Source organism: Gymnogyps californianus, chromosome 8, assembly GCF_018139145.2.
Source record: "Gymnogyps californianus isolate 813 chromosome 8, ASM1813914v2, whole genome shotgun sequence".
NCBI lineage: Eukaryota > Metazoa > Chordata > Aves > Accipitriformes > Cathartidae > Gymnogyps > Gymnogyps californianus.
The window spans coordinates 23,240,971-23,268,422 of record NC_059478.1 but is presented as its reverse complement, the minus strand read 5'-3'; the positions used below and the strand labels follow the sequence as shown (position 1 = coordinate 23,268,422).

At 38.0% G+C, this 27,452-nt stretch overlaps 1 protein-coding gene across 2 annotated transcripts in view; it reads right to left on the bottom strand.

The window, feature by feature from the left end:
• Nucleotides 1–277: 277 nt before the first annotated feature.
• Nucleotides 278–27,452, bottom strand: part of PIGK (phosphatidylinositol glycan anchor biosynthesis class K) — a 73,235-nt gene continuing 46,060 nt past the window's right edge. The window contains exons 10-12 of one of the 2 annotated variants that reach the window (XR_007766851.1): nucleotides 26,264–26,339; nucleotides 1,733–1,915; nucleotides 278–319 (exon numbers count right to left, since the gene is read on the bottom strand). Coding sequence is in view for 1 of the 2 variants with exons in the window: in XM_050900898.1 (XP_050756855.1) it covers nucleotides 1,799–1,915; nucleotides 26,264–26,339 (193 nt within the window). In the remaining variant the exon portion in view is untranslated. Of the gene's footprint in view, nucleotides 320–588; nucleotides 1,916–26,263; nucleotides 26,340–27,452 lie in introns of those variants that run through there. The other variant, XM_050900898.1, reaches the window with a different exon arrangement.

Below are 27,452 nucleotides of genomic sequence, written 5' to 3'. Positions count from 1 at the left end.
AGAGCTTTCGTCTTTCATGTTAAGTTGCATTGTTGTTGGCAGGGGATACCAGTCCATCAGTTATACAAAAACTTCTCATCAGCAAACTGGTAAGAACTCTCTAGTATTATTTATCACAGAATATCAGTTTACAGAACTATAAGGACAGTGGTGTAGGAATGCTTTTGTTTTAAATACAGATTAATTCCTATTCCTGGTGCTTAGCACATGCTATTGAAAAAAATACCTGCTGTTCACCAAAAAGTGCAATGAAGAGGTGTAGCAGGCAAGTGTTTACCTCCTGATAATGGATCACTTTGTGTCTTTATCCTCTCCAAGCCTAGAAGATGTATGGAGAAAAAAAAAGGTTTTAATACTCAAGAGATGTACTACACTGCTGTTTTTATTGTTCTCTGGCATCAGCCCTTAGAAACAGCTGGAAGCCTCAGCGGCTGCCTTCTCTGTAGCCTGCCCAGTCAGTGTATACACACAGCTCTCTGACAAGTTCGCTACCCCTAACCCGAGGCTACGATGCCACCGTCAATCTGAAAGAGAAGAAAAAAGGACGACAAAAATGTTTACACACTCAGATTTGTATGTTCTGTGCAATATGAAAATGCTCAATACCATATTCTAAGAAAAATGTATTGGCTCTGATATTATGTGTATTTACAAATAATTCCTAACAACTTTTAGAGATGCGTATCTAGCATTTACACCATGTATGCATCATGTAAGCTTTATTATGATTAAGCTAGAGAACAGGTTCCAAAAGCATACTGCAAAAGCTTCTCCTTGCTGACAGACTCGTTTCTATACATGCACAAATTTGCTCTACTCTTCACTAATATCATTACATTATACAGACAAAACCCTTTTAGCATACATTCATCAGTAAGTGTCCAAGAAGAACAAATCAATATGCCAAAACAGAATTTACAAAACCTAGGTGATAAAGCTCATTTTCCAAGGGCTCAGAAACTACAGAATACAATAGTACAATTTATCATATTTTTCATCCTGATGCGAGAGTCTATTTTCTTCTGTGCAAAAATCCAGTGCACTGAAAATCCTGAAAGCATCCAACTCCATATTGTCTGGAGTGAAAATACAACACCTATGAAGGGTTCCTAATGGACATAGTGAAGTTGTAGTTTTACTTTTTTTGGCATTTTTTGAAGTAGATTCAGTGATGTCATCGTATATTTTTGTTTCACCAACTCATGGAATCCTAGACTCAAAACTGCCTAAGGTGAAATGACTGATCTAAGAGTTGTATTTAACAGGGAAGAAAAAAGAATAAGAAAAAAAATAATCAATATATTGTAGAGTATTTTTGTGAAGAAAGCTTTCAATACGTCATGCCAAAGTCTGCAAAGTGGCTTAAGTTTTTATTGATAAAATGACATCTTAAATAATGTCCTGCACGATGTCTAGTTCTTTAGCGATAGGTTGACTACTACTAAGATTTACTTTGAAGTACGGGGGAAAGAATTTGTCCATTTACAATTCACTATCAACCTCAGAAAATCTGTTACTGTGTTTAGGTCCCTCCTCTTTTTTAACCAGAAAGAAAAAATGCTCAGAAAAGCATTAAAATTTGTTTAAAACAATACAAAGTAAAAAAAAAAAAGTCTAACATTAAAACCATTTGGTAGACTCTTTTCAGAAAAAGGGGCAGAGGAGATGACTTCAAAAGAACCTTTAGCAGCGAGATCTCAACAGTTTTTCACTACAACCATAGTACACATACAGCAAACTCAGATGACACCAATGAATCCAAAGTAGCAGTCAATGCAATCATCTTGCTTGCTCGAATTCAGAAGATGTGTTTCATGTGCTTGATTCCATATGTTTTGAAGAAAACCATGATGATTAACGCCCAGAGTCCTAAAATAAATCCTCCAGGAGGATGCCAGTCCTTTTGTTTTGGTTTCTGAAAAAAAGAAAAACCAAACAAAAAGAGAAAAACAAAGAATTTGTACTTAGTTTTCACATTAAACAGGCACTGTGCTTATCAAGTGCAAAAAAATAAAATCCTTGCAGTAGAGAAAAATACCAATAAGCTGTATTTCTTCATAAAGTAGAAGCATCTTTCTTCTTGATGTGGTGGAAAGGCTGATGGGAGGTGAGCTGCCACTCAAGCAAGGAGGTTAAGTACCACAAAAAGGCCACTAGAACTGTGCCTGAGACACCACTTTGACGGTGCGTGTCGGGACATGTTCAAACTCATTTACTTGGACAAAATTTCTCATATCTGGTCTCATGTTAATACAAGAGAAAAATGCTGTGAGTATGAAAAACAGTTCCTACAAGTGAAAATGTGAAAGAGAAAAGACAGTGGTGTTTTTCCACTACCTAGAATGTTTTCTACAGCTCCTTTTGTACTCAGAATTATATGAATAAACAGATATCTAACCACATAAGAAGCTAAGATTCATTATTACAGGAATATCATAAAACAAAATAGGATTGTTTTTAATGTCAATCACATTTCCCAGGGGCCTCATTGAGTCTAACTGCCTTTCCTTAATGTAGAAATATATTCTGCAACTCACATACCTGTCCCTTCAACAATTTTTTCATCTTCAGTAAAAAGCAATACACTGCAATTTGTTAAGGCCTTTTCTATCTCACACTTAGCAGTAAGACAAGATAAAACTTGTCTGTCCTCTTCCTCCTCTTATTTAAAAAAAATTCAGATACTCCATATTCAGTGAGAAATGGATTGTAGAAGATAAGAGCTGCTATGTGCCCCAAGATCTGTCTCTGGGGCTAAGAATAAGATGAAGCTATATGAATGCAAAATTTTAGTTAAGAATATCATGACAAAAATACCAGAATTACAGTATTTAGAAGTATAACTCAGTCCCTCATGCCTGTGCGTACTCTTGCCCTCAGCAGGTATGTTTTACAGATCTTCTGGGCAGACAGAGATGATTTACTATTAAAACAATAAATACTGAAGTGCTTGCTGAGCTTTTATTCCTGCCTTGCTGAAAGACTTGCACTATTTTGTCCTTGTATAGAATGAGACACAAGGGGCACAGAGAGTATTTTGGGTTTGTTGCATTTAAGTCAAATTTAAAATTCTTTTTCTGCCATGTGAATAACTATTACAAAAGATGGTACTGTTTCAATTTCTGCATGAATCTGCGTACAGAAGCTTGTCATTCTCCACTAAATGTACCAGGTGGCTGGTGAACTTTAATGCAATAAGGAACAGTTTGCAGCGTCTGTTCTTTCAAAACAGCTTTCCTATCAACAGGAAAACAATGTTTGTTGATTGCTCAGCTCCCATTTTCTAAGCTACATAGTTCTGGCTTTAGGATTTTTCTTTAAGTACCATGCTTGTCATTAAAAAGTATAACAAATAGCCATGTTGCCTGAGACACCCGAAGAACTTGGCACTCTGAAATATTACTGATTTTACTCTGATACAGGAATCACAGAACCAGCATTATAATTTACATCAACAACAACAAAACCAAAGATACAAGCAGAGATGGTGTCTATATTTGCAAACCACTCAATTTCCTAAGAAGCACTCATCACCTGCAGTGTACGTGCTGTTGGTAATCTGCCACCTTGCCGATATTTGCAACCACACATCTCCATATAAACATCTCAGAAAATCAACTCTGCATGTTCAAAAAGGCTGCCAGCACACCTCGCTTCTGAAAGTAACGGCACGCGACACTTCTCCACACAAAGGAACTTTCTTGTTTAAATCCTCCTAATTAAGCCGTAACTTCGTATGCATATTGCAGTGCCTGTTTCATCAATCTCTTTGTACTATCAATCTTTTCCTTCTTGGATCTCAGACAAATTCCTTACCACAAAGTGGCACCTGACCCTTCTAGACAAATGACTTCAATTTGCAGTCAGTGACACTAAAAGCCTCTCTCTCCTATTTTGTATAGAACACGTAATTTAATTTTCTTTAAAGAATTTATATGAATAAATATTTATAAGGTGATCTATGAGTATGGTTTTACATTTTGTCATGCCATGTACTGAAGCCTCCATGGGATTCAGCAAGCAAATGGAGGCCAGTGCAGCGGTGGCTCCGTGCTGGGAAATCAAGGACATACATATAGTTGGTTTAAAGCCATGGGATGCAATGCTAAAATGTGAAGGATTAAAAACATGAAGGCATGACAAAAAATACATATGAGGCTATACAAAAGCTACATACTTAGTCATCTTAAAAATAAATTATCTTAATGAGAAAGATTTACAGACCCAGAAACTGAAATCTGCACATAAATATTAAGCCACAATAAAAGGGCAGAGATGCAACTCTATTGTGCATCTGTAAGTCAATAGTGAGGTTAATTGAGCACAAAATTATATTGAAATATGCCGATATTTTCCACTAGGGGCATACAGACATCTTTAGGTATTATGAATACCTAAAATGGGATTACACAGATTCGTGTTTAAACCTACAAAGTATACCTGTAAGAGCTGAAACACGTAATTTTCTTTAAATTAACTTGATCATAGATTCCCAAGAAAGTTCATCACCGAGTTAAAAACGTAATTAGCTGTCAAATTGACAAGTTCATCCTTCTAAAATCATAACAAATATAACATAGAAAACTTAAATAACAAATCTTTGTCCAGCTGGGCACGTCAGCTAAGCGGCAAACAGCACTGAAGTTCCTTTACAAAAAGCTGCATTTCGCACGTGTGAATCACACCCATCTACGCGTAAGACGGAGTTGCTGCTTCCATAAATTATGTCAGCAAATTGTACTTGTAACATAGGCTGACAGAGAGCTTTCAGCCAGCACCGTTGTAATAGCAGACCCAACAATTCTTTCCTCTTGGCACAGTGGTGTCGCTACCAAAAGCGCTGCCAGTGTACCTGCGTCAGCGAGGAAGCACGGCATCACTCCGAGCTGTCACAGCTACGCCAGCAGTGTTGCATAATGAAGCCAGAGGCCAAGGCGGGATGCCCTTCTATAAACATATGTGAGTCTCAACTGTATTGCTGCAGAAGCTGCTTTGACTATTTTGTGCAGGCAGCCAGGGAAGACTCACAGAGATCTCTCCTAACGGGAAAAACTATTAAGGTAGGAAAGAATCACTTTAATAGCAAATGAAGAAGTTTTCTTTTTAGATCCACATACTGGAAAAAGTTTTAGAAAAGACAGAATTTCTTTCTATGCTTATACCAGTTCTGTGGCCATAAGCAATCCCGAGATAAACTGTCCCTTTATATAAATTTTAGGATTGATCAGAAAGCATTAGCGAATACAAAGTTTTTCCCAGATTCCTAAAAAAAAAATTCAGTATTCATCCTATGAGCATTGCCTAGTTCAGAGTCTTATTCCAGCAAATTTCTGTGAAAGTCAGGCAAGTTTTGAAAGTCAGGCATTTTCTCACTTGTGAGAAAATGCTAAATGGACAAAAAAATGTTAAGTGTTGCAGTATTTTAATTTGCAATTAATTATGTATCTTTATTATCCCTAAATTGATGTGAGAATGTGTACTATTAAAAGACTACAGATTGGTTGCAGTACTTAAAAATTATGCATAACTTTCTCATATTTGGGACTGATCTGGAGGAGCGGAGGCAATAGCTCTTTTGGCTCAAGTTATTCTGAATTTCATTGTTGTAGTACCCACCTAAGAACTTAGTATACCAAGTACTGCTTATGTAACTGACGTATTTAGGTTTTGTGATGTATGCCACAATACAACCCCATTATAAACGCCCTCTTTATCCCTACAACAACAGCAGTAACACATAGGTGAAATGCACATATAAAATGCTACACTGTGTCATGAACAAATACATTTAGCAGCTTAAGGGCTAGTCATTATCGAATTGCTGGAGATTCCAAATTAAAAAGATAGGTAGCTAAGCAACAGCAAGCTTCCTCCTGTGAGCAGTTTTCTGTTGTACGCTCTCTAGTTCTGGTAGACTCATTATCCTGTGGAACTTAAAAACAGTTAACAGAGAGTTGTTCCAAGTACTGTAATTAAGGAGAGGATAAAACAGTGTATTTTCAAACTGGATGGGTCTGTAGGGACCTGAATGGAAAGTATTCAAGACTTTCAATGAAGGTGTTTCATAAAACATGCAATACTTGTTACTCCAATTAAAATGAGTTTTATGCAGAAAATAATAAAAAAGTATTAAAGTTGAAGCGGTAATTAGATTAAGAATGGTTTAATTTTAAAATGTTACATCAGAACAGAAATAAGATTTAAAACATCACGTATTAACATTTCACGTGGAAAACACTGTGTTAAATGTCATTATAATCCAACCCTACAGTCCTCTTCCAACAGAACTCCCTTTGCATTAGTGTCCTCAATAAGGACAAAAATATTGGTACAGAAAGCTTTGGGTTAAACTCAGAATCCACATTTGGATGGTAGCAGTAGAGAAAGCAGTGCATACAGTCAGGAATGTAGTAATTCCCAAACGGAAAAGGGATACGCAAATTCTTCAGTCTCCTCCAGCATCCTATTCCAAACAGGGCTTTAAGAAGGTGGGCAAAACCTTAAAAATGAACGTGCACATCATCCTTGTTATGGGGGATGTTCTCCCCAACCTGAGGCAGATGGTGTGTGTTTGTATCACAAGTACAAAATATCCATATGTAACTGCACAAAAATAAAACATTAGAAGTGCTGTGTTCCAACGAGTCCATTAAAGTGGCAGCTATCGTATTTCAAACTAACCCCAGCTTAATCCTCTCCGGAGTTTCAGTGCAGCGTGCCCTAGACCCAGTTTTGGCCTATTTATTGCAGCACACGTGGTATAAAATATCACCCAGGATTCTGGGGCTGCCTGGCAGACAGCAGCAGCTATGGCACTGGAGGGAAATCCTGTGCACACCCCTCTGTGGAGTTCTCCACTTCTACTAGTCTTGGGGGTCAGCAAGCGCTCGCAGGGAAGTGAAGCATGCTTGTCTGTGCAGTGCTCGCTGTCATTATTAGATCATTGGGGTGAATTTTATGTATTCTGGGGTGTAAATTTCCAAGTTTTCTTCTTGGTCATTCTCCATTTAAATAGACGTTTCTATTTCTTCCATTGCAATACTAAAGGTTTTCTTTCTTGTTTCTCAAGATACCTAATTTGATGTTAGGGTCTGTGTTGAAGACCAGTATTGAAATCTGAAATAAGAAAGATCCACATTTCAAAACAGGTCTTTGAAATCCAAGGCCAACCTCAGATCCAAAACTGAAACAACCCGCCTGCTTCTCATCTCAGAAAAAAAACACTGATCTCAAACTGAAGGACAAAAAAAATCCTTGGAAAGGCCAAATTCTGCTATGCAGTGCACTGTTCCAATAGCACGTTATATATTTCCTAGAGGCACTCTGTAATAATTCAGGCTTACTTGCAATTTAAAATTTCAAACTGGGTAATCTTCTCAATTCTTATGACAAAGCACACAACAAAGTTTAATTTCAGAATGAATTTATATGTATCACAAGCAAATCACAGCATAAAGTATGTCCTCAAAGCTTCTAGTGGAAGTATGCACTTCTAATTTGTCAGTTACAGGTTGGATTTGGGGTCCTCGCAGGGGAGTGGGGGAAATCAAATAACTCCAGCCATCTAGTAATAGTTTAATCCTCTTTTGTGCCCACAGCAAGATTAAAGTCATAAGAGAACTCCAACATAAATGGTGCCTGTTAATCTGCAAAACAATTTAAAGCACTTTTGTCTAATCTCCCAGTTTGTAGTTATTAACCACAGTGCCATGATTACTGATATCTCCAATATTAATAAAATAACGACCAAAGTTCACTCATCAACAACAAAAACTCACAAAGGATACAGGAAAGAACAGCAGTTAAACTAAATTAACATATCAATACCAACAACTGCATTTTAAGTATTTACTTTGAAAACTGTATAATCACCGTAATATAAACTACAATACTGTTATGATAGCTTTAGTTTTTCATTTCCTTCTAAAATATGTAATCTATAAGGGCTTTTTAGAAATGAACTTCTTATTCTCTACTTTCAGTGTTATCTCTCAGCATTTCATAGCACTCTAAAGTGCTTTTAGTGGTTTAACAATTATTCATTAATCTTCCAGCCTGTGACACAATACATAATATACTTCTTCTAATCAAAGGGAGCTTTCCCAGCACCTGGGACCCAGCGCAGTTTAATTCCCAGACAAGCCAGCACTCAGATGAATGATGCCCGCCTGGCAAACACAACAGGGATTGTACGAGGGGGCCTCCAAACCACGGCGTGTGATTTGCTACACCCAAAGCTAACAAACACATCTCTGTATGGCAGCAGTAACCATTCGTATCTATCTTCCATAGACCGGCACAGCAGAGGCCTTACCTCTGCTGAGGTACAAGGGCTGAGCTCTTACCTGCTCAGCTACCAGTGAGTTACATTATGGAACTCATGTATGCTTTAGGGTGGAGATGAAAAAAGTTACAATGTAAAGTTGTATTTAGAAAAAAAAAAACCAACTACACCTATTTAAGGTAAATTAAGCAAATTGTTTTTTATATTTTAATCGAATTCATACTCTTATATGAAGCCACGATCGTGATTTTTCACAAGAGGGCACCTAAGTCCACAGCAAATATATGAATTACATTTGCAAACAGAAAGCTTCGTGCCAACTGAAGCATGCAAAAATAGAAGATGAGCAGCTTAATTAAGTAGACTTGGTATTCAAAATTACTACTTTGAGAAGCATCCTTCTTTTTAAATATGTTTATATTTAATTAATTTAAACAAGAAGAGGATTATTAGCAAAAACAAGACTAAAGGCATTCAGTGCACAGTGCCATGCCACAAATGGAAAGATGAACTTCTTGAGGTCCTTACACTGGAGGGGGTCAGAAAACAACAAAAATACGCACTAGCAAGGCAGACCTCAGTGGAGAGGACCTCTAAAAATGATCAGATATAAAAGCAACTCACTTACTGCTACCGAAACTTTGGGTTAAGCAGACAGAAAAGCAGCTGCAAAGAACAAAGGAGGTGAAAAGCGTGTGTAGAGGCTGCTAGAGGAACAAAGATATTTTGTATTCACAAAAATACAATTGTGTAAATAGGGCCAAGCTATTCCCAGAGCACTGTTTTTCCAAGCAACATGCACTGCTTACTTTCCCCTGGGAAAAGATTATCTCAAAGTCTTCTACAGTGCAGATCTTGTTCATACAAATACAATGTCGTGTTGCCAGTGGGAGCAGAACCAGAACCAACCTCTCAGCTCTGCAGAGACAAGGCAGTATGGGCTTGTGGGTGCCCATGCCCCACACGCATGGGCTCCTACCTGTTTCAGTCGGGGATGATTACTCCAAGTGCCAGCCTCACCCAGCCCAGCCTTTCTAAGGAGCACAGCACTCCCGCTTCCTCCTTGGAAATCTAACTTGGATTTCCCATAGCGTCTCTCTGGACCACAAGGTGAGTCCATTCAAATGCTTTTAAATCAATATTCTCTGAGGCAGGTTTTTTTCTTAATCTCGTAAAATTAATTGTATGCCTTAGAACTTCCATTATGAAGTATAATTTTGAACATTCAAATTCAAACAAAGTTGTTTCTGTTTATATGGAGAAACCATAATGTTCATAAATTACTATGCTATTCCTTTCAAAGTAGTAGTGACGCTTCTAACCACACATTTTTTTCTGGATATCCCATGAGTATCTATTCATTTATTTCCAGGTGACAGGCTGTATTAACAACAGATGTTAGACAACATTAGATCTTATACTCAATATGCCATACTGAGTACAAGATCTAATCAAATATTTCAACAGTTACATTTTAAGAAACTGCAATCCAAATAAATATTCCTTATTCATGTAGTTTTTACTGCTCATTTTTTTAAATCTCTACAACTACAATTTAAATAGTACTCCTTTGCCCTGAGCCGTGTGCTACATTATACGTGCATGCAGAAGAGCTCCACATTTTCTAGCTCCAGCTTGCACAACTCAAAACAGCATTAGATTTAAGAGGCTGGCATGAAAAAATGGAGGGAGGGAGGGAGAAGCAGGGCTGAGGCAAAAGGTGCCTGCACATTTATATGAGCAAGATCAAATATGGCTGTGTTTTTATTGCAAAACATTTTCATTTTCAGTGAGAAACCAGTGTACTACAGCTGGTGATAGATCAGTTTGTTCCCCACCACCATCCAGCTTTTAAAGGCTATTGTTGTATTCAGTAGTTTTGCACTCACATGCCAGACAAGTATTCTCACCCAAGTTTATGTTTACTCTCTATGTAAGCAGAAAAAAAGGAAAAGGAAAAAGAACTATCCTGAAGTATCAACCTAATACTCTCGGCTACTCTAGCTGCTATACAATTGTTTGCTCAAAAACAAATCATAAAGCATAGACACAGCAGTAATACCGGCACTTATTTAGTGGTTGCACATAATTACACCTACATCAGAAAGCCATTTCTGTTACGCTTCGTATGTCAAAGAACAAGGAGTTCCAGAGAGCAGATCCATTCCTGCAAAGAGTTTTTGTAGGCAGCTGCCATTAAGAAAGAATGGCAGATTTATAGTATCATAAATATTCACTGTTCCCACATGACATTTGCATGACACTAGGTTCGTCAGTTGAATGCTACGTGGGGCTCAACAAAGACCATCTTTCTGGAACAATGAATGAGTGTAGCTGAGTGTACACCCTCCCAGACTACAACATGTAATACGTACAGTATCGACATCTTTCCAAAAGGGTAAGTCCTTAAAGATAGAACCACAGATGGTCTTACCTAGTGGCAAACCAGTTGCACCTTTCCTGCCTACCATCTAAACTAACCACAGGTTACTGCCCTACTGATGTCATGTTGTCACGCTGTTGTCACCCTGTAAGTACTACTCATCATCTGTTTGTCAGCCATGTATTTGTAGATGGTCTTTTGTGTTAAGCACTCCCTCCCGAAAATATGCGACCACTCACTAATTCAGAGAGCCCCACCGCTGCAGCCGGGCTTCTCCAGGAACACTGAGCCAGAGGAGACAGCTATCAATGTGTGGGGCCTCTCACTCTGGGGGGAGGCTGAGGGGAGGAGAGAGCTGGCTACAGCAGGGTGCCACAAACCGAGCAAGAAAGCCAGTCACCACAGAAGTAATCACTTGCACAAAGCTGAATCACAACCTCATGCAAAGAATTTGTGCAGGAACAACGATGTGGGATGCTGTCTTGTCTATCCAACAGTATGAACACAACTGCTCCGTTACTCGAGTCTTCATTCATTTACCCCTTTCATTCATTCTTCAAATGGAAATGATTTCATCAAATTTCAACCCTCTGAATTATTTAGGAAAACAATTCTAGACAGAGCACTAGAGAGCAGCCTGCCAATATCTCTCTCTCCGGCCATTCATCAGGCCTGTCAAGAACTTCTCAGTTACACTGCCGTGCTCCTCACAGCACGCTATTGAAGGGTAAACAAAATATAATTAACTTAACACAAAAAAATCACCAATAACACCTCACTAAGTTTACACGGTTAAGTGGGATAAATGTGTGAATATATTTGGAGCTAACAGTGCCTTCACCTGAGGAGAAGTGTTCAGAAAGGTATCTGCCATCACAGCACTGCAAAAGATGTCAAGCTAAGATTGGTAACATTTATATGTTTTCCTTATCAATGTGAGCTTATTGGTAACAGCTACTTTTCATGCTGCATAAGCTCAGAAGAAATATAGTAGATAGAAGAAAAAACCTAGCAAAACTGTTACTGCTAATTTTACTACTCACTGAAATATCATTTAAATAAACACTGTCTATCAGAGAAGCTTTCATGTGTAAACAATAAAAAAGTAATGATTAATAAAAACTGTACAAGGTTATGTGAGAAATGAAAAGGTTACAGAACACTGAACTGACACGAGAAAACGGAATTAAATCTTGCATCTTGGACAACCTACTATAACATACTTCAGTAATCTGCTTTATATAGAAAGGTCCTGATGTTGCATATATTTAGTGACAGGTAACACAAACTAAGTCAAGAATTTAGTCTTACACTCAAATTACACATGTGCTTACACACACACTAATGTTGTTTCTATGCCCTGTGCAACCACTATTAAGCAATAAAATAAGGAATAAAGACTAAGAAATACTTTGCCCTTTGCCTAAGGATCTAACAGCATCCCCTCCTTTCCCTCCACTCCAGACACACATCCATGCACGCACTTGGCTTTCTTACACCTGGCATTATTATTCCAGGGACACAAAAACAAAACACCAGAAACCTGTGAACTGGAGAACTAATTTAACAGCCGGAATGGATGCTGACCCTCCTATCCAGGCCTCATCTCACAAAAACTGCACAGCCATATTGTACTTTTAGTCGGGTAGTTCCCATTTACAGCTTTTGGGGAGAGAAGAGCTAAGGAAGAATCAGACCACTCTAAGGTACATGTTAAGAGAAACTGAAAGTGGGTCTTGACAGAAGACATTCAGCAGCGTCAGGAAAAGTGATAAAGCAGAATGCGCCCCATCCCTGTAATACAGCAGATCTCTGTCTTTTCACCAGTTTCTACTGCAAAGCCAGAAAAATTCTGAACAAGTTGGGCATAATTTGGGGATGCCAAAGGCAGCTCTTTCATAGCCCAAAGAGGCTTCTGCAGAAAAATTAGCTGAAAGCTAGGAAAGAGGCCCTTTCTCTGCATATAAAACCAAAAGTCTTACGAATCAATGACCACTTAGGAGTATTGCTTACTTTCACATTTGCCAGTAAGTCTCATTCCAAATGCAAAGCTTGTTCCACCAAAGACTCCTCCTATGGAACAGCAAAACTGATCACCAAAATGAAAGCAACTCTGGAACAGTATTTCTTCTGTTAAATACTGTATTTACTAAAAGAAAAAGTGATTTAATTTACCATTAAAAGGTTTTGCTAAATCAGTTTTCCTTTAATTAGGGAAGTCCTAAAACTTATTTTAGGTCAAGCATAAATTTTAAATTACTACCCTAGCACTTTATAGGCTGTTATGATATAGACAAGATTTACAATTTTTTAATTCAATAAAGATTAACAAATAAATGTAGCAGTAGCTCTTCAGTCCATTATATTTTTAGCTTTTAATTTACATTAAAAGACAATGAATAAAGTTATTAAGTAACATTTTTTTAAACGTAGACTTTTACTGCTACTGTTTACTATAGTAATAATGAACATGATAGTCTCTACGACCCCAAAATTCTACTGCTAGGAATTACGCTTTCTCACTAAGGTTTTTGTGGTTTAATTGTCTCCATGTAATATTGATATTTGGTACTTGGATGTAATTAAGAATAGGGGAAAGATTCTTACAATACTATTCCAATCCATTAGGCAAATTTTCTCACTATGATATGAAAATCTTCTTCTACTTAATTAGCACACCTACTTCTTCCAAGCCTAAGTGCACCTAAGCTACGTTTTATGATGGCCCAAGGAAAAAAAAAAGAAACCACAACACATCAATTATGCCTCCACTCAATCATACAACTATTTTAAAATGTGTGAACAGTTAAGACAAAATTGAAAAATTACCATAATAGGCTTCTGACACTCTCCCGCTTAAGCAAAAATTAATTCTAACTCCCTGTTTTTATGCAAAGCCTTTATAATTTCTCTAATCTCAAGTTCCTATTAGAGAGAACACAATACTTTCAAGTACAAGAGTGTGAGGCTTGGCATCTTCTCTTTTTAGTTTTGCAGTTTATTTGATGGAAGTCTAAACTGCTAAGCCCCCCTTTGTGCTTAATATAAACCATCCTCAGTGGAAATACAAGTTAATTTAAGTAAAAGGAAGTTTTAGGAAGCATGTATTCTCTTGCATAGAAAGCTTCACTAAACCAAAGCTTTTTTAAATGCAGCATCTGTTTCCTGAATTGCTCCAGAACCTGTAATAAACTAAAAGGAAGCAAAATTTTTAAAAGGTACTTCTACATGTGAAACATCATAAACATAAAAACAGCCTAATGGAGTAACTTATTTATCATTTTACTAGATGTTTTTCAGTTTCATCTTGCATCGTGCATGAAGACACTCTACCAATGCAATGCATTAGCATGTTCTAAGCTTAAGACATTAAGCATCTTCTGTTTTATTAATGGTGACTATTATTAAAACCTACTGCTTATGTTACAAAAGTAAATCAGCTGTATCGCTGGTATACACTTCCATACACAGCAAGGTGTGTGGATCACATACTAAATTCACAGTTACTTCATACATTTCTTTGTCCTGAACCACAGTTGAAGTATTTGTACATCAGATACTATGCTACAGCACCACGTGGTGTATTACGATGCCTACAAACCTATTAAGGTCACAGAAAGCTCGTGCATATATTTAGTCTATTCCCATGTGAGGCAGAGGTATATTATTTGCATACCATTATGCACTGAAAACCTATTCAGTTATCCCCACTGGAGACAACTCACCACAGTGACCTAAATAGTATTCACTTTTCCAATATCTGAAGGAACAGCAAATAAATGGGACCCAGTGCAGACAAATCCAGAAAGACTCAGAACATCTACAAATCCAGGCTTATAAATGACAAATGCAAATGAATGCAGACCAGTGTATCACAAAAAATCTCACGGAAGCAAAGAATGATGAAAAAAGTGAATTATATGCTTAATAGAGGACTACAGTGTTGAGAGTGAAAATGGCTCGAGAGATAATTTTAGCAAAAAAGCTCTGACATTAGCCAAGCTTATTATGACCACAAAGGAGAGCAAAAAGTCTCAAATCACAGAACTCACTTAAAAATAACCTCCTTACGTTTGCAGCGACAGCAGCATTTCTAATACCAGCTGCTCAAAACAAAGTGAGACAGCTATTGATATTTTATCTATAGCACTGTGCAACAATTCACATGTTAGCAATTGAGACCCATGGGACACGTACATATTGCTTCTTCAATAACAGCTGTAGTATCGTGCATACTTTCTGTAATCACGTACATGTACTAACATGCTGTAATTGTCCTCCTCATTTATATTCCCCCCATAATTACAATATTTTTATTAAACATCTACCAGCCTCTACTCACTCCTTTTTTCTAGTTATCCTTCCTGATTTCAATATAGCCACAAACAAGGGAGAATATAAATAAAAGTATCTATATACTTTGTGCAGAAAGTCAGAAAACATTAACATAATGGTCCTTTATGGCCTTAGTCTACAAATCAGAATCTCTCACTGTTAACCTTGTTTTGCTTTTTGCCAACATGCTATGTGAAGTTTCCTTTAAGCTGTAAGCATTTTTGAACCTGTCTCTTTCTGTAAAGCTCTGAGCATAGCTACAGCACAACAGAAACAGTAACCACAGTCTCAAAATCACAGTTGTGAGCAGGTTGTAAAGCACCACAAAAGGGGATCATGGCACAATCAGTCCAAAGCCAAAACAAAGACACAGAAAGATCAATACTGCATATTGAAAGGTTTGTGCATACAGGATCTTCAAACACATGGCTGATTCAGCTGCAAAAAAGCACTTGTATTGGGTTTGCGTGGCAAGGTTTTGGTAGCAAGGGGGCTACAGGGGTGGCTTCTGTGAGAAGCTGCTAGAAGCTTCCCCTATGTCCGATAAAGTTAATGCCAGCCGGCTCCAAGACGGACCCACCGCTGGCCAAGGCCGAGCCCATCAGCGACGGTGGTAGCGCCTCTGTGATAACAGATTTAAGAAGGGGGAAAAGTTACTGCACAGCAGCAGTTGCAGCCAGAGAAAGAGGTGAGAATACGTGAGAAAAAGAACTCTGCAGACACCAAGGTCAGCGAAGAAGGAGCGGGAGGAGGTGCTCCAGGAGCCAGAGCAGAGATTCCCCTGCAGCCTGTGGTGAAGACCATGGTGAGGCAGGCACGGAGGTTAATGGTGGAGCAGCTATCCACCTGCAGCCCCTGGAGGACCCCATGCCAGAGCAGGTGGATGCCCGAGGGAGGCTGTGACCCCCTGGGAAGCCCGCGCTGGAGCAGGCTCCTGGCAGGACCTGTGGAGAGAGGAGCCCACGCTGGAGCAGGTTTGCTGGCAGGACTTGTGACCCCGTGGGGGACCCACGCTGGAGCAGTTTGTGAAGAACTGTAGCCCATGGGAAGGACTCACGCTGGAGAAGTTTGTGGAGGACTGTTTCCTGTGTCTCCCGTGGGACGGACCCCATGCTGGAGCAGGGGAAGAGTGTGAGGAGTCCTCCCTCTGAGGAGGAAGGAGCAGCAGAAATAATGTGTGAGGAACTGACTGCAACCCCCATTCCCCATCCCCCTGTGCCGCTTGGGGGGAGGAGGTAGAGAAAATTAGGAGTGAAGTTAAGCCCTGTGTCCTGGTTTTGGCTGAGGCAGAGTTAACTCTCTTCTTAGCAGCTGGTACAGTGCTGTGTTTTGGATCTAGTGAGAGAATAACGTTGATAACACGCTGGTGTTTTAGTTTTTGCTAAGTAGCACTTATCCTAAGTCAAGGCTTTTTCACAGTTTCCCATGCTCTGCCAGCAAGCAGGTGTGCAAGAAGCTGGGAGGCAGTACAGCCAGGACAGCTGACCCGAACTAGCCAAAGGGATATTCCGTACCACAGAACATCATGCCCAGTATATAAGCAGGGGGGAGTTGGCCGGGAGGGGCAGATCGCTGCTCCGGCATCAGTCAGCGGGTGGTGAGCAACTGCATTGTGCATCACTTGTCTTTTCTTGGATGTTATTTCTTTTTTTTGCTATATTCCTTTTCATTACAATTATTATTATTATATTATTATTATTATTAGTTAGTAGTGTATTTTATTTTGCTTTAGTTATTAAACTGTTCTTCTCTCAACCCACGAGTTTTACTTCTTTTTTTCCTCCTCCCCACCTCACTGGGAGGGCGAGGGGGAAGCGGCTGTGTGGTGCTTAGTTGCTGGCTGGGGTTAAACCATGACACCCGTGAAGAAGGGAGGGGTGGGGGGAAGGTGTTTTTAAGATTTGGTTTTATTTCTCATTATCCTACTCTGATTTGACTGGTAACAAATTAAACTAATTTTTTTTTTCCCCAAGTCAAGTCTGTTTTGCCCATGACGGTAATTGCTGAGTGATCTCCCTGTCCTTATCTTGACCCATGAGCCTTTTGTTATATTTTCTCTCCCCTGTCCAGCTGAGGAGGGGAGTGACAGAGCAGCTTTGGTGGGCACCTGGTGTCCAGCCAGGGTCAACCCACCACAAGCACAAATCATTTTTTTGAATATAAGAAATATAATAATTTTTAGAGTTCATGGTCATACAGCTACTACCAACCCTTCAAATGCAGTTACTTGAAGTTCAGATGAGTAAACCACAAAGATCTACAGCACTCTATAAAGCCTGACACGTTACTGTCACTTCCTGAACCTCTTCCTTCATTTTACATCCTAGGTAGCGCTTATTAAAAAGAAACGATTACAGGAATTACCTCTTAAAGAAGCTGCAAATCCAACGTGGCACCTCTAACAATTATAGCTACTATAGAGCCAGGGTTATCTTTTTATATATTTTTTAATAGTGCATCTGACAATTCTATATGCTGGTAGGTATGAAACTGATGTCTCGTAATCCATGAAACGGATGATGCTACATTCACATATAATGCCTCATATTACCAGTATTCTCAAGGGCAAACTGAGGACTCCCATGTTATGTACAAAAGCCTTAAATTTATTTCCATTTCAACTTTCCAGAGTAACAATTATCTTCACTCTCTCTCACCTGCTCATAAGAAATATAAACAAAAATTTTCAGGGAATATACATACACTGTATCAAATATACATACATTTTATCGATTTTGGCTGATACTACCTATTCTAGTTGGCTTTAGAAATTCTGCAGTCACATACTCAGCCAGGCTGAAAAATGCCTTTTTTTTTTTTTTTTTAAGCAGTAGTTTTCAGCTCACTGCTGTGCTTAATGAGCACAGGACTCTTAACAGGAATGGGGGGGAGTGGAGTGTGGCCACTCGAGGGGCAGCCCCTAGTTAAATTACTCCAAGCTGCCTGTCAAACTGATCTCCCATCCTGTGCCAAAGAATAATGAAGATACAATGCCAATCTTTAAATGTAAGGTTTTTCCTAGGTCAGGGAAAGGGAAAAGAGACATGACCTCAGTAAACTGAACAGTTCAGTGCTATACTTCTTTGTCCAAACTGCAGGATCTGTACAGCCTAAAATGGTCATTTTGAAAACACTGCATCAGTTGCATCCATTTCTGCTATTGCATCTCCCTGAAGAGGTGACTATTTTTGAGGGAGAGCATGGTCTAGGGGTTACCAGCACCACCACTTCTGTGAAGAATTGACAAATTCACATTCCAAGACATGACAGCAGAGACTGGACCCTACCGATGCCCAGACAAGCTAATAATGTACATGCACGTCAAACAGAACATTCTGGTAACTGCTCAACTAACTGTTCCTAACAGAGCTGTGTAATAGGAAACAAGAGATAATTCTTTTATTGTTTTTAAAATATACTTTGGTTTCATTTTTAAAAAAAATGCAAGGAAGGAGGTAAAGTTGCATGTTTTAATGCATAAACAGGGAAGAAAGGATGGACCATGCACGCAATATTTCTGGCAAGAAAAAGCTACCATCCTCCATCTCCAATGTCTCTGGGCAGCTGGAACAGGCCACAGCAAAGTTTCCTGTTCTTGGCTTACAGAAAATGTTCAGTGTGGTATTTCTAGCAGGAAATGGTTAAAACCAAGAACCCCACAACTGACTGTTCAGGTTCCTCATGCAAGATACCTTTCAATGCATTTAGTTATTCAATCCATTGTATTCAGCTATAAATGGAAGAATTTAATACTACATTCAGTTCCCCTGTAATGCTTGGTCAGCAACAAAACACGCTCATGCTTCTTCTCTGGCTCCGCTGAGCACTGTTGTGTGCAGACAAAAGAAGAGTTCCCCAAGCATGAATATTTCGGTAGTCTATCCTTACAGAAATGAAGTTCCTCATAATTACTGCTAAATTTTTAAGATTTGGGAGGCAGCATTTGAAAGAAAAATAATTCTAAGGTACTTATCTTTATTGTGTCTTCAAGACCAAGAGAAGAGCTTCCATCTAATATTTCAACTTAACAAAGAGATAAAGAAGCAGAACTTTCCCTGTAGTTGAGAAACAGTAAAATAATGATCCTGGATAGGCAGAGAGCGATCACCCACAACAGTCCTTTAATGGGAAGATGGAAGAGACGAGACTGCTTTACTAGGTCTCTGCTTCCGGAGGGTTTCCCTCATGCTTAGATGGAAAACATAAAACAAAAGCAGCTGTGCCTTGTCTGTAAAAACAGATCATCAGTAATTTATGCTAAATCCACATCACTGTATTCTGTGATTGGAAAGAACTAATGAGAAAAACAACAGCAAATCAAAAAAATTACAGTTTAAATCTTTTACAAAAGTACTTTATGCTACACTCAGAAATATGCTCTATTTCAGGAATGTTTGCTTATGAGATTTCATTAGGCTAATGTGCTACTTAATTTCTGAATAAGAGAAAAAGAGAGACAACCTTATTGTTTGTGTGGACTACCAGCTTACATATGAAGATCCTGAATACAATCACTGATTCCGCAGTAGTTCGCTAAATGAAAAAATGCCTGAAAATGTTTCTGGTTTAATGTTTTGCCAGTAAAAGATCTGTACCACCTACAACCAAGTCAAGAATGTGTTTGGTGATTTCTTGGAGTGAGTCAAAGAAACAAGGGACTATTCCACTCTTAATTTACTATTTATAGAAACAGTACTATCAAAATAATTAACCACTTATGCTGTAGATTTAAAGGTACACGTTGCACACATTACATGACTCACACACAGAGCAAGACTCTGCTACTCACATTTTTTTTAATCAACCTTAATATTAGAAGAAATACTAGAGAGTGAACTTCAAAGCACCTATATGCACCAAGTACCACACAGTGTTGGCAGGAATATCTTTGCTGCTCTATGACATATTTGGTTTGGTGGTTGGCAAAACCATGCACTAATAGCTTTTCACAGAAAGTTTGTTTTGCTCCTTTTGAGTACTGAGTTTTCTACTAGGTAGCATTCAATTTAAAGGAAGCCAAAAAAGTTTAAATAATCTCTAACTTATGCAACAGTGAGAGAAATTAAATCCACATACTGTATATAATTTAGGGAAAGAAGCAAGTTCTTATTTACTGGATAACATCCAGTCATGATTCCACTTGAGACCACTTCCATTAGAGTTATAAAATACAGGCAAACCACCTCTAGATTACACAACTCACAAACATATGTTTAATACAGAAAAGAAAAGGAATTGCAAAAAAAAAAATCTTAGTAAAACACATTAATATCTAACTCCTATACATCCCAAGTGCCCTAGATGAAGAAAGGCTGGTTCAGCAAAAGGTGTACAGCACACCTGGGTTTAGTTCTGCACATGAATATAGTCAGAATGCCTGAGCCCCAAAAAGGACTTTAGGTCAGCTGGTGAGGAAGAGGATGTCAACAGATTTCCATGACATGCATCAGAAACAGCTTTTCTCACCTCTAGTCTGGAACAGACAAACATGAACAGGCTGCTGTTCTCCATATACTCCAAAGTGGCCACAAGAAGTGGCAGCGGTAAGGGGACAGTACTGTCTTCAGTACATTGCTGAGAATTGCAAAAGTAAATCCTGACCAGGCAGGTGTCCTAGTGCAAGGTGACACGACACAAGGCTTTTTGTTGGGTAGCCATATAAAGTATTTTGTTAAAATAAAACTGAATTCTAATGTGAGAGTACTTTCTCATCTTTGATATGAAAAATACAATTTTCAATCATCCTGAAAAAATTCAGTTCTGACAAAGAAAAGCATTCCTGAAAAGACCTGTGTCTGTGCTAAGAGGTGCAGCAAAATTTGAACCTTTTGCTGAAAGGTCATATTTTACCTCTGACATCATCTAGCTGAATACATGACCAGAGTTTTAAAAAGCAAGCTATACTTTAAAGTTATTTTCAAACACAGCTACAGGAATGGATTTTCAGAGAATGTATAAATAGCTGTGTTTATTTGACGCATCTAAGTATCACAAGTTGCTTTTGAACCGCTCAGCCTGTAAAGACACAGTAAAATGCAATTATCACTTAAAGTACTTTAGATTTTTTAATAAATTATTACCCATAAACCAAAATTACTGTGTGCATCAAAAAAATAAAAATCTGGGCTACTGCTGTGCTTTAAACACCTTGCATACTTGACCAAAGTTCTGAACACCACTAATGGTTTTTATAAAACATAAATGGGAACCAAGACTCCACCATCAGGACAGATGTAGACGGAGTGTGAGAGGACCTCTTGAAACGTAACAACTGCCAAAGGGCAGCTATGAGGCAATGGGCAAGGCACCAGTGCGATCCCTGAATTTTAAAGTTATGCTTTCAAGACTGTATCAGCATGTGATGGGTTAATTTTCGTATCGAGCATTTCACAAAGATCGTAAGCCACATAAAACCACTTTAATTTAATGTTTGTGAAAACATTTAAGTCTGAGAGCTAAAATTGTTGTGTTATAGACAATCAAAGAATACTTCAAAAAAAATCTATACAACATATTGTGTTCTATTTTCTTAATACTGTTTCAACAATTTCTGTCAAATGCTGCTAAGAAAACCTCTCTCAATTAAATCAGCGTGAAACAGGAATAACATCAACAAATGCAGTAAACTAACACTCCTCTACTATGTGAGAATGAGGTCCCGAGAATGAAAAAAACTAATCTTCAAAGCAAAAGGATTTGGGGGGGGGCAAACTCGTTACAGAGGCACAGAAATAATGGAAACAAAGACCTTCTTGCAAGACTTAATACAGAACTGCAAGTCTACAGTCGTCTTTGATGGCCATCAGCCTGTGCATTTACAACTCTGGAGATCCCCCTCCCATCTTCTTTCTTAAATTTCTTATTTAATTTCCCTTATTGTGGACTGCAGTCAATACCCGCAAACTAGACTGGATGTGGCAAACTCCCTAATGTCCTCTGAGTCTAAACTCAGTAAAGCTAATGGTGCTCACACAAGTTGCTCAGCTGGAATCTGGAACAGAGACACATATTTACTCAACAGGGTCAGCATGATCTCTCAGTAATCTCCTGAGATTACAGACGGCATTTTCCACTGAGGCTTCTACAGAGAGGCTACAGAAATGCACTGGTTAAAAACTCTACAAAACAAACAAACTTAACACATACCTCCAAAAGGAAACTCAATCTAATTTAATTAGAAATTATATCTAACATTCCCCCATGCATTCTCCTACATGAAAAAATACATAGGAACTCTTTATTTTTAAGTAAACGTGCAACTGTGAGCCATGTAAAATTTTAAGTAAATTGTGCAATCACCACTATGGGCTGGAAGTTAGTTTCCTGAAATACCATCTTGTTTTAACAGCACTTAATATCTGCTGTTAAATTTATCTGCTTAATATTTTACAACGGACTAAAATAAGTATGCGAGTTGATAATGGTCTGAATTTGCTGTTTCATTTTGTTTTCAATTATAACAACATCAGGAGATCTGGCATTTATCCACGGAAATGTGCCTTTCATCAATAAAACATTCTTCCATCAGTAAGACACCTGTAACAATTGAAGTCTCTTCAATATCCTAAATCCCAGTTAGGCAAAATATGTTAACACATAGTGACATTCAGAGCATGAGCACTGGCACTGAAGTTAGGTATTTTTATTAAAATACCTTGCTGAATTGGAAGGCCAGCAATGAATATCCTTCATGATAAGTGAAAACAATCTTCTCAAATGCAGTTTCCCCTGTTCTTTTACCAGACCTGTTTCAACTAAAGACAAGTGCAGAATTAAAGTAGTCTATCCTTTCCCACCCCCACCTTTTTTTCTTTGGCCTTACTATTCATAAACTTATTCTAAGTAGCAGCATTGTATGCCTGGCTATACACAAAGAACCTCATTAAAAAGGCTGTCTTATGTGGGTATTCCTCTGAAAGCTTAACTTTTACCATTTTAGAAGTTTATATTAATGACTGCATTCCTTTACCAAGCACTAGTGGTTTTTTATTGCAGTTAAAAGCACGTTTTTCCTTTTTGTTTTTGAAAATGGAGAAAGCTACTTTATTTACAAATGTCTGATTTTGGTTCATGTCTAAAAACTAGTGGCTTAAATGTTAGGGTTTTTTTCATTCTGCTATTTATTTTCGTTTCTTCACATTTGTCTTTCTAATTAACCATGGTCTAATGCACTAAATATAACACATTTCTGAGAATTGGAATTGTGAACTTTATAGGGTTGTTATTCTTTTGGTTTTGTACTGCTATAATAATAAATAATTACTAGTGCCATAAAGTTCAAAATCAATCCCAAAATCAGATTCTGGGTCTCCTTTCGTTAAATAGTTTAGGATGTACCAAGTCTGAAATTTTCTTGTGGAATAATCAGATTAGAAATCAAAAGGTAATTTCTGTTCATTAGTATATATTTTTTAAAATACCAGAGATGAAGTACTGAAGAGAATGTTAGAAATCACGTGTAAATGCCCAAGGAAAACATGCAGACTTTTAGTAGTGTTTGGGAGAATAAATTTACAGTGAAATTTGGATAGAATTAGTGGCCATGTTGGCTACTAACTATAATTAAAATGTACTTTGGCATCATACTGATTTAGGATACCTGTCTACTGTTGTGAAATTTTAATGTATATTTATGCGATAAATATATGTTACAGATGCCTTTATTTCTGCCTAGAGGTAAACAAAACATGGGTTAACATGACAGAAATCTTATATATGATACAGAACAAACAACAAAGACCCACACTAAAACACAGTGATTACCCATTTGGATAAAGCATCGTAATGCCACAAATACTATTCACTGTTTTTACCCATGTTATTTTTTATTTGTTATAATTTCTTTCTTTTTTCTTAAAGTAAAAAATATTTGTTCATGTAAACTTAACATGGCTTTGCACTACATGTCCCAATTGTCACAGGTCCCTCAGAAACAATACATTATAATCTTTGCAGTGCTAATGCACCAGGACCCTGGTGCAGAGTATGCTTAGCTGGTACAGCTCCTAGAGGCTCAAAAAGGGCATCACCATGATACAAAACAAGGGCATGATGCCCGACTCCCTGACACGCTAGCTAAACAATGGTCATTTTATTCTGTTTCTCTACATCAAAGACATTTGCAGTTCTGTTGGGTCTGTTTCGCTGCCTTGGGCGGACCACAGCTCTATACTACTGGTAAATTTGTTATAGCAAACAGATAAGAGTACATAAAAAACAGATTTTTGCCGTTCCACAGTGCAATATTCTATTGCAGTATAACACACAGTAGCCAAATGAACCCTCTGTGGTTATTACCCACCTAATGTTGTAAAAATATTACTATGACATTTCGTCTGGTCGACCATCTTAAAGGTTAATTCTGTTTCCTATTTGAGATTTTCCTCTAGGTGAGCCATTCCGTGCACTTTCTATTTACTGATTCCAAACAACCCCCAAACTGTTTCATTGCTCACTCTCACTGTTAAGAACATATTGACTGGCTGCCTGCTCTGCTGTTTAATTCATTTATGCTGAGAGTCAGGCATGAAGACAGAATTTTAAATGTGACATTTGCAGGCTGTTGGGTCATTTGAAGCTCTGACAACACCAGGGAGTTCCTGACATACAAAGTGGTCCTGATTTCCAATCTTCCATGTTCTGAACACATCAGAGATTCTTCCCGGAGGTGCACATTTCAGCCAAAAGTTTTAAAATCTCTTGTGTTTACATCTTGCAGAAAAGACTTGTACACTTTAAAGTTTTAAAATAAAGCTTATGTTTCCTTTAAGGTAAAACCAGCACTGCCTGCAGCGTGCAACTCGACTGCTTAAAAACACTGATTGACAAAGGTATTTGCAAAGATCTACAATAACAATTAATACTAATAGGATTTTGTAAGCAACTTTGACATTTAGTGGACTTTTATTTGTTCCTGTTGATCTTTAAGCATTCAAAACCAGCTCAGTCTGAAACCACAGCTTTATCTAACATTGTCTATCTGGCTTATTGCTACCCTGACCAACACCAAGTCCCAGTTTTCAGGTTAGAAGTTTTCCTTATCTCAAGGCAGTGAATGGACTGCACCATTTTGTCTCCCATGATGAACTGTTGTCATCTTCCCCAACTTTCAGGTCAATTTTTCAGAGTATACCTGATTACCTGAAAGATTCCACACTGCTAAGGTACCATTAGGAAAACACTAATCTGACCTATTCAGTCCTGAGTTAGGAAAACAATAGCTACCAGTCCCTGAAGCAGGACTCACATCTACAAAGTTAAAAAATAAATTTTTTTTTGGAGAAAATTCCAAATGACTGCAGAGTAGGTCTTTGCTTTCTTTAAAGCATCACCAAGAAGGGAGATGCTAAGTCTCAATACTCATGTTTTACAGTGTATCACAAGTTATGTGTGTTACTTGACCATGAGCGTTTCCACAAAATAGGCAGAGCCCACCGTGGCCAATAGCGAACAATGAGAAGACATGTGAATGCAGACTCGGCATCTAATCTACCAGCAGGACGGACTGAGAATCAGACCTTGAACTTTGAGAAAAGAGCAACAAGGGAGTACAGAATCTTCTGCACAAAAAAGATCTCTTCCTCCTCCTTGCCATAAATGGGGGCGGGGGGGGAAGACATGCTATAATAAAAACTGTAGCCTTCTAGTCAATCCCAGCTCAGATATCCACATCGTCCCTCATTTGTTTACCTAAATCAATGGAAGAGTATTGATTGTAAATAAAGACACAGTTAGAAGGCACAGTCTAGGCAAAATTTCAATCTCTTTTTTTTATTGTGCAAAACAAAAAGCCAACAAAAAACCCTGTGCAAAGCAGAAAGTGTGACGACACTGCCATAGTTAGAAATAGAAATAGTGCTAATTCAGAACTGTATTAGGAGGGGAGATTTTTTTCCCTACATGACAACTATTCCACAATAATGATCCTGTACTTTGGCTGCTTTTTCAGGAAGGGGAATATGATTTAGGTCAAGATGCAAATTCGAAGAAATTAATGGATTTTTTTTCTTTTATATCAGTAGACACACAACAATTTTAACAGCAACCTCTGAAGTGTTAACTGTGTCATACAGCAAGCATCTTTTCATTGTCATGTTCAAAATAAGACTTCTATAATTTAACAGTTGTCATTTGAACACAAGTATGTTGTTTTTACATACTTCCAGCATGAGGAGATTGATTCTGTGTGACCTAGAAAAGCAATTTAAGTATTACAGATGTTGTTTATTCTGAAAGAAAATATTTAAAATAGAAAGACATACCTGGTGTATTATCTGAGCTACAGGAAGTTGTTCAGCATATTTTAGTGGTTCTGTTGCCAACTCATCCTTTGGAAGCCTGGGAAGAAATGAAGTTAACATTTATCAAGGTTAGTACAATGTTTACCAAGTTAAATTACTGAAATTTAAGAGTTTCAGGCACATTACTTTTAGAAGTGTGTTATCTGGGAGATTATTTTGCTTAAGATGAAGAAAAAGTGTATTTTAAGATCTTAATTGAATATATTTCTTACAAAGTTGAGTGAAAGAATAAATTCATAGTAAACAGAAATGTGTGTAACATTGTGGATTTCTTCCCTGACCAAAGCACATAAAACACAAATTTATCAGCAGAAACCTAAGAAAACGTTTAAATTTAGTTTTAGGTGAACAAAGTGCTGGTGAAAGCTGGACTGAAATCCCCACAGAAAAAAAGTCTTACACATTTACAGAGAGGATTCAGCACTGTTAACAATACAAGCTTCTTCACTCAATCCTGCCAACATAATTCAAATATGACCATCTCAAAAGGCAAGAGGGATTATTCACTGTTTGCAATTTTTGCTGCAAGTGCACATCAATGTTCAGCTGTGGTAGAAGTTCAATACCACAAACATTTGTGCATTTGCCAGCACAGTAGTGTGTACTACTGGTTTCAAAAAAGCCAAAGAACTAGCATGAACAAAAAGAGTAGAATACTTCACAAAGAAAATGCATCATATCCCTTTGAACTTCGAATAAACTGTAGTTGCAACTGAAAATTCAGAATCCATAACCAGTCTCTTAAAAGAATATTTAAATGATAGTAAATTAATATGAAAGCATGTTTTAAACCCTTCAACCATACTGCTTTCATCTACTGGAACTGCACAGCATGTGCTACATTTTCAAAGTATCATTCAAGGTTTTCATCAGCCATTCCTCAATCTTTCTGAAGAGTTCTGAATATAGGAATTTGAGTAATATGACAAGAAATGAAGGGGGGGAAAGAGATCTCTACGAAAACAAGGCCTTTCTTTAAAGTTAAAGTAGAATTACTTTCAGACAAAAACTGTTGCCATGACATTATTTTCCAGGTTCAAATTACTACCTTGTACCCATTCCAGTCAAAAATGATACATGCTTGCTGGCTTAATTTACCTGCAGACCAGCTGCCAGGTAAGAGCCAGAAACCACAAGCTTAGTCTCTGCA